This window comes from Agelaius tricolor, unplaced genomic scaffold, assembly GCF_023055355.1.
Source record: "Agelaius tricolor isolate 1412-34295 unplaced genomic scaffold, bAgeTri1.0.p SCAF_86, whole genome shotgun sequence".
Classification (NCBI taxonomy): Eukaryota; Metazoa; Chordata; class Aves; order Passeriformes; family Icteridae; genus Agelaius; species Agelaius tricolor.
The window spans coordinates 757,200-765,427 of NW_027269346.1; the positions used below are offsets into that span (position 1 = coordinate 757,200).

An 8,228-nucleotide genomic window follows, 5' to 3' on the forward strand; every position below is an offset into this window, starting at 1 on the left:
CTCGAGCTGTGCCAGGGGAGGTTGGGATTGGATTTTTGGGATCATTTTTCCATGGGAAGGGTGGTCAGGCCTTGGCGGGGCTGCCCAGGGAGTTCTGGAGTTGCCATTCCTGGCGTTGTCCAAGGAATTCCTGGATGCGGCACTCGGGGCTCAGGCTGGGCTTGGACTCAGTGACCTTGGAATTCTTTTCCAGCCTCAGTAACCCCGGGATTCTGGGATTCCAAACTGTCTGGGAGAGCACAATGATGATGATGGTGATGACGATGAAGAAGGAGAATCACCAAAGTCCAAACTCCAGGAGCCAGAATCAGGACATTCCCAGATTCCTGCCAGATTCCCAATTCTAGGGAACACTTCCTCATCCCACCCCCCTCAATCCACATTTCCCAGTGGGAAAAGGGAGGGAAAGGGAGGGAAAGGGAGAGAGGGTGGTGGTGATGATGATGATGATGATGATGGTGATGAAGAACCACCAAGCCTGAATTCCAGGATCCAGGACCAGGACATTCCCAGATTTCCAGTTCCGTGGAATATTTCCTCATCCCATCCTCCGGAATTCACAATTCCCAGTGGGAAAATCCCGGGAAGGAGATGACAAAGGAACAAAGCTCGGAGCAAATTCCCACAATGAGCTCCGGATATTCCTTCCCACACCTTTCCCAGACTTTATTCCAGGTCTGTTTACCGAGTTTCTCCCGGCACAACGAATCCCGTCCGTTACCATGACAGCGCCGCTCGGAGCAGCCCGATCCCTGTTTTCCAAAGGAAAACACGGATCCCTGTTTTCCAAAAGGGGTCTGGATGCTCCCTGAGGGGAGCGGGACACACCCAAAGCTCCCTGAGGAATTCTCAGCCCGGAGATGCTCCAGAGGCTCCTGAAAATTCCTGGCAGCTGGAGGAAGGGAAGCGCAATCAACGCTCCGAGGTTTGTTTGGATTCGCTGCTTCCATGATAATAAATATTCATGGAAAAGCACGAGGAGTGCAAATGTCTGCTCGCTTCCAGGCCGTGATTCCATTTTAATCCTGGAAAATTCCAGAGGGAAGTGGGGCAGGAGCCTGGAATGGCCCGGAGGGGAAAAGGGGAAAAGCGTTTCCCAGACTGTAGAATTCCCACATTTCTCACACTACAGAATTCCCAGGGCACTTCCCCGTTTGGAGAATTCCCACATTTCCCACACTACAGAATTCCCAGGACATTTTCCAAACTGGAGAATTCCCACAGTACATCCCAGACTGGAAAATTCCCACAGCACTTTCCAACCTGCAGAATTTCCAGGGCTTTTCCCAGACTGGAAAATTCCCGCGGGATGTCCCAAACTGGAGCATTCCCGAATCACCTCCCAGACTGGAAAATTCCCACAGCACATCCCAGACTGGAGAATTCCCCACGGAATCTCCCAACCTGCAGAATTCCTAGGGCATGGCCCAGACCAGAAAATTCCCCTGGAACGTTCCAAACTGGAGAATTCCCACAACATTTCCAAGAATTCCCAGAAAATTCCCATGGCATTTTCCAAACTGGAGCATTCCCAAGTCATCTTCCAAACTGGAGAATTCCCGGGGCACTTCCCAGACTGGAGAATTCCCAAATAATTTCCCAAAGTGGAGAATTCCCATGGAACGTCCCGAACTGGAGAATTCCCAGGGCAAGAGGGAAAAGGAAGTTCCAGCCCTGCAGAGCACTCTGGATCCCAAGGGAAATGCGGATGAGCCTGGAATTCTCCTGGGAAGTTCCCACCCTTTCCCCTCCTGCACTGGGATCAGCAAACCCCACCTCAACCCATCCCAGCTTCCCACTGGGAATTCCACAGGAAAACCCCTCCACGAGCATCATTCCAGCCCCAATCCCACCAAATTCCTTCCTTATTCCCGTAAAACCCTGGGAAAAGGACACGAGCAGGAGCCATCCCCTGCTCCAACAAAATTCCTCAGCTCCTGCTGAACTTCCAAACCCCAATTCCCAAACCAAATTTTTCCAAACCCAATTCTTCCAAACCCCAATTTCCAAATCCCCATTTCCAAACCCCAATTTCCAAATCCCAATTTTTCCAAAGCCCCATTTCCAAACCCCAATTTCCAAATCCCCATTTCCAAACCCCAATTTCTAGCCCCAATTTCCAAATCCTAACTTTTCCAAATCCCAGTTTCCAAATCCCAGTTTCCAAACCCAATTTCCAAACCCCAGGAAGCTCCCGGCCACGGGCAGGACCATCTGGACCTGCTGCTTGGGTTGGAATTAGTTTGGAATTCTTCCCTGACCTATTTTTTATCCGGAGCTGATTCCCAGACTTTCCATTGCTCCTGACAGCTTTCCGTGCTGGTTTTCCTGCGTTTTTTTTTCCCAGGGATAATCATGGAGATGCTCAGTCCCAGGTGCAGATCCCAAGGGGAATTTAGGCCGGACCTTTGGAGGTCGTTTATTCCCAGACTTTTTTCTTGGATTAATTCCATGACCTTGCAGGCAAAGGAGTTCTCAGGCTCTTCCCAAAATCCTTCCCAACTTTTCTATCCCACCCCCAATTCCCAGTTCTGGCTATCAGGAATAGGGAACTGGGAAAAAAAAAATGGGAGAAAGGATTTTTGGGATTGAGCCAAGCTCAATCCCTGCTGCAAATTCCGGAAGAACTGAACCCTGTTTTCCTTAATTTCAGTGTTTTTATGGAATTCCAGGAATCTGGGTGGGAAAGGACCTTAAATCCCATCCAATCCCACCCCTTCCCACGATCCCAGGCTGCTCCAACCCTGCACATTAGAGGGATCCAGGGGCAGCCACAGGGAATTTTCTGGGAATTCTGTGCCAGTCCCTCCCAGGCAGGAATTTTTCCCTGAATTTTTTTTCCAGCTGCTGATCCCATGGCTCTGTTCCATTGTGCTGGGGATTCCCACTGCTCCTTCCATTGGCAGCCCTGGATCCGTAAATTCCTCAGGATAATCCAAGGATAATCCAAAGGAGATGCAACAAGTGTGGATTTCATTCCTGATCCAAGCACGCCTTTCCCTGGAACTTCTCCCACAGGCACATGGGAAGGAGAGGAAAGGTGACCCGAAGGACACCAAAATTCCCAAAATATTCCTTAAAAAAGCAAATCCAACCAGAACAACACCCACTTTGCTCCTATTCCCAGAGGATTTTCCCTGCTTGCCCCACATCCCAGGATTCTGGGAATTAAATCCCTCAGGGATGCAGAAAGAGAGGAAAAATCAGGATTTTATGGCAGAGCAAATCCAGGACAATTCCACAGTCTGGGAATGTCAGCAAGGCTGGGAAAAACAGCCTGGATCCCATAGGAATCTCTCAGACACTTCCAAGATCCAAAATGGCAGCAGCTTCCATGAATCCAACACTGGGAAAATCCATGGATGCAACACCAGGAAAATCCATTAATCCTCCCCCCACTCCCACCACTCCATCCCTGGGATCCACAGGAAAGGAAAAAAAAAAAACCAGGAAAACCAGGAAAAATCCAACTCACCAACATCGGACTCTTTGTGGGTTTTGATGATTTCCGCCAGCTCAAAATTCCCTGCAATGATGGCCACCTGGAAAAGAGCCGGGAAACCGGGATGAGCGGCTCCGGAGCGTCCATATGGATGGGAACAGCTGCTTCCCGTGGGGGGAAGCCAAGGATTCTCCTGCCCCGGATCATCCGGGAATTCTGAGGTGCCAACGCCTTCCCAGGACAGTGGCCGGAGCGGGTTTGGGTGGCCCTGGCTCGGGGACAATCCCTGTCCTCTGGAATCCTCAGATTCCAGCCAGGAATTTATCCCAAATCCTGGAATGGTTCCAGGGTGTTGGGTTTGGATCCTGGGTAAAATTGTGGGATCTGGAAGAGGTTTGGGATCAGCCAGTCCGGCTGGATGCGTCCCCAAGGGCCACATCCAAAGGATTTGGGGACATTTCCAGGGATTGGGAATGCCCTGGGCAGCCTGTTCCTGATGGGAGGGGATTTCCCAGCAGACAAATTCCCAAATCCCCAAATCCCCAAATCTCCAAATCCTTGGATCCCCAAACCCCCAAATCCTCAAGCCCCCAAATTCCCAAATCCTGAAGTCCTCAAGTCTCCCAAGTCCCCAAATCCTCAAGTCCTCAATTCCCAAAGTCTCTAAATCCTCAAATCTCTAAATCCTGTAGTCCCAAAATCCCTAATTCTCCAAATCCCTGATTCCCCATTTCCACAAATCCCCAAACACTCAAATCCCCAAATCCCCAAATCCTCAAACCTCCAAACCCCTAAATCCTCAAATCCCCAAACACTCAAATCCCTAAATCCCCAAATCCTCCAGGCATTCTGCTCCTTTTCCAAGGATTCTCCTCCTTTTCCCAGGATTCCCCTCCATCCCAAACATTTCCATCCCAAGAAACAATAACATCTTCCCCTTCCCACTTCCGTATCCCACAAAACCCCCACATTCCCATCCTGTTTCCGGAATTCCACGCGCTTTTCCCTCGCTCCTGCCCTGGCACTGAACGCTCACCCCAAATCCCGCCCCAGTGGGACAAATCCCACCTGGAAAAATCCCTGGATATGTGACAAGCTTCCCAGGCATACCGGGAAGCTCCATGGGATTCCCGGGAATTCTGCTTACCTGGAACGCCGTCTGGCTGTTGTAATTCCGGATTTCCTTGCTGGCGCCTCGGAAGAGGAGAACCCTGGCACAGCTTTCCTGGGGAAAAAAAACAAACCAAACAGGGAAAAGGGGAATTAGACCAGGATTGGGAGCAACAGAGCCAGGAAATTCTTTGGGAAGAAGGAGGATGAGCATTCCCTAAGGATTTGGTATTCCTGACCCTAAAGGGAGCAAGTCATGGAATCATGGAATTCCAGTATGGATCGGGTTGGAAGGGATCTTTGGGAGCACCCAGATCCAAATTCCAAGGATTCTGCCCATTTTCCAAGGATTCCTTTGTTTTTCCAATGATTCTGCACTTTCTCCTAGGGAATGGTGAGATCTCCTAGGTTTCTCCTCCCTCCTGAAGGATTCTGCCCCTTCTCCCAGGATTCTCCTCATTTTCCAAGGATTCTGCTCCTCTTCCAAGGATTCTCTCCCTTTTCCAAGGATTTTCCTCCATTTTCAAGGGATCTGTCCCAGCGAAACATTTTGGGAATGGGATGGATTAAGCCATGGAATGTTCTCTTGGGAAATCCCAAATCAGGCTGGGGCTCCAAGGAGGAACAGCCTCATCCTGGGACAGGGAGGGATTTCACCTCTGGATTTGGGAATGGTGAGATCCAGAAGTGTCCCGGGGTGGTGCCACCTCCCCTGCAGTGTCCCCTGTCCCCAAATCCCCTGGATTCAACCCTGGGACCCAAACCCAGGAGCTCTGAGGAGGAACAGGCTCATCCAAGGACAGGGATGGATTCCATCCCTGGATTTGGGAATGAACAGCCAGGAGTGCCCCACTGTGGTGCCACCTCCCCCCCCCCAATGTCCCCTGTCCCCAAATCCCCTGGATTCAACCCTGGGACCCAAACTCTGGAGTTCTGAGGAGAAACAGCCTCAAACAGCTTTATCCAGGGACAGGGATGGATTCCACCCTCTGGATTTGGGAATGGTGAGATCCAGGAGTGCCCCACTGTGGTGCCACCCCCCGTGCCATGGTGTCCCTGTCCCACCTGGTTGTAGAGGGCGCAGATGTGCAGGGCGGTGTTTCCTGAGGCGTTCTGCGCCGCCATGTCGGCTCCGTAGAACAGGAGGTGCTCCAGGTGCTGCACGTGCCCGTAGCGGCAGGCCTGCTCCGGAAAACACGGAAAAGCGGGAATCAGGGACACGCGGGAGCCCTCCCCCAAAAAAAAATCCCCCTCTGGATTCAGCCAGGGAATCTTCCATTCTGTGGGAATGGGTGTGGCTCCTCACTGCTCCACCTGGACACCCGTGGGATAAATCAGCTCTGGATCAATGGGAAAAGTTTGGATCATCCCATATCCAGGATCATCCTGGAAGTTCCTCCAGCTGGGTGGTGGCGCGGGATGAACTCAGCGCCCCAAATCTCTGGAAAATTGGGATGTTCTCCTCCAGGTTTGGGCCATCTCGGGATTCAGGGATCAGCCAGGGAGGATGGAAGCAGCAGGGAGGGTTGGATCCATAAACTGGGATCACAGGACACATCCCTGGGTTTCCTATCCCCCGCTGGGTGTTTCGGGAGATATTCCAATGGGATCCCATCCCTCCTTCTCCCAAAGGATTGGGAAGCACAAAGCTTGGGATTCCAGACTCCCAATCCAAGTGTTTCTCTAAGTCCCCTTGTAGTAAGGGGATTCCATGTGGAAAACAGGGATAGGCACAACTGGGATTTGGATCTGGGATCCCAAAGCGTTCTCCTTGGAGCCAGCCATCCTTTGGAAAGATCCCAACCACGGGGAGAGGCCAGAAAATCTGGGATGGAGGCAGAGCTGGCCCCATCCAGCCATCAGTCCTGGCTGGGATTGATGGGACAACCCCATCCATGGACAGCATTCCCAGAGTCCATCCCTCAGTCCAGGCATGGAATGATCCCATCCACGGGCGCCAGGAGAGCATTCCCATACCAGGAGAGGTGGGGTGGATCCCATCCCACCTGCTGGATCTCCATCCATGGCACCAGGAGAACATTCCCACAGCCCAGCCCTAAACCTCAGGCATGGAACGATCCCATCCATGAGCACCAGGAGAACATTTCCATGGCCGGATCCCATCCCTGCGGATCCCATCCCTGCGGATCCCCTCCCCTCAGATCCCGCTGCACCTGGTTGATCTCCATCCATGGCACCAGGAGAACATTCCCGCAGCCCAGCCCTAAACCTCAGGCATGGAATGATCCCGTCCATGAGCACCAGGAGACCATTCCCGTGGCCAGATCCCATCCCTGTGGATCCCGTCCCCAGAGATCGTGCTGCACCTGGTGGATCTCCATCCATGAGCACCAGGAGAACATTCCCGCAGTCCAGCCTTAAACCTCAGGCATAGAATAATCCTGTCCACGAGCACCAGGAGAACATTCCCGTGGCTGGATCCCATCCCTGTGGATCCCCCTCTCCTCAGATCCCGCTGCACCTGGTGGATCTCCATCCACTGGCACCAGGAGAACATTCCAGGAGTCCAACCCTCAACCCCAGGGACAGAACCACCTCGCCCATGGGCACCAGGAGAACATTCCCGTGGCCGGATCCCATCCCACCTGGTTGATCTCCATCCATGGCACCAGGAGAACATTCCTGCAGCCCAAAACTAAACCTCAGGCATGGAATGATCCCGTCCATGAGCACCAGGAGAACATTCCCATGGCCAGATCCCATCCCTGTGGATCCCCTCCCCTCAGATCCCGCTGCACCTGGTGGATCTCTATCCATGGCACTGGGAGAAGAACATTCCCGCAGCCCAGCCCTAAACCTCAGGCACGGAACGATCCCATCCATGAGCACCAGGAGACCATTCCCATGGCCGGATCCCATCCCACCTGGTGGATCTCCATCCATGGCACCAGGAGAACATTCCCGCAGCCCAGCCCTAAACCTCAGGCACGGAACGATCCCATCCATGGCACCAGGAGAGCATTCCCGTGGCCGGATCCCATCCCTGTGGATCTCATCCCCACAGATCGCGCCACGCCTGGTGGATCTCCATCCATGAGCACCAGGGGACCATTCCCGTGCCCGGATCCCCTCCCCGCGGGTGCCCTGGCACCTGGTGGATCTCCTGCCAGCCGTTCTCGTCCACGCAGCCCAGGCGGGCGTAGTCGTGCAGCAGCAGCTCGCAGCAGTAGGGGTCCCCCCCGACCATGGCGCTGTGGTACAGCGGGGTCAGCCCCCGGCTGTCCTTGTAATCCGGGGATGCTCCCAGATCCAGCAGCGTCTGCCCAGGAAACAGGGAACGGCCCCATGGGAACGGGGAACGGCCCCCTTGGGAAACTGGGAACATCCCCTTGGGAACGGGAACAGTCCCTTGGGAAATGGGGAACAGTCCCTTGGGAAATAGGGAACAGTCCTTTGGAAATAGAAAACTGTCCCCTTGGGAATGGGGAATGGTCCCCTTGGGAATGGGGAATGGTCCCCTTGGGGAATGGGGAACAGTCCCATGGAAACAGGGAATGGTCCATTGGGAAGGGGGAATAGTCCCTTGGGAAGGGGGAATAGTCCCATGGGAATGGGGACATCCACTTGGGAACAGGAACACACCCTTGGGAATGGGGAACAGTCCCATGGAAACAGGGAACGGCCCCATGGGAACGGGGAACGGCCCCCTTGGGAA

At 53.4% G+C, this 8,228-nt stretch overlaps 1 protein-coding gene across 1 annotated transcript in view; it reads right to left on the bottom strand.

Moving 5' to 3' along the window:
* The window catches only part of SHANK3 (SH3 and multiple ankyrin repeat domains 3), a 100,275-nt gene extending 92,445 nt beyond the window's left edge, over positions 1-7,830 (bottom strand). Inside the window, 4 exon segments of the mRNA XM_071418409.1 lie at positions 3,476-3,542; positions 4,590-4,667; positions 5,618-5,734; positions 7,665-7,830. Of these exon segments, the coding sequence (XP_071274510.1) occupies positions 3,476-3,542; positions 4,590-4,667; positions 5,618-5,734; positions 7,665-7,760 (358 nt within the window). The 5' untranslated portion in view covers positions 7,761-7,830.
* Between the last annotated feature and the right edge of the window lie 398 nt (positions 7,831-8,228).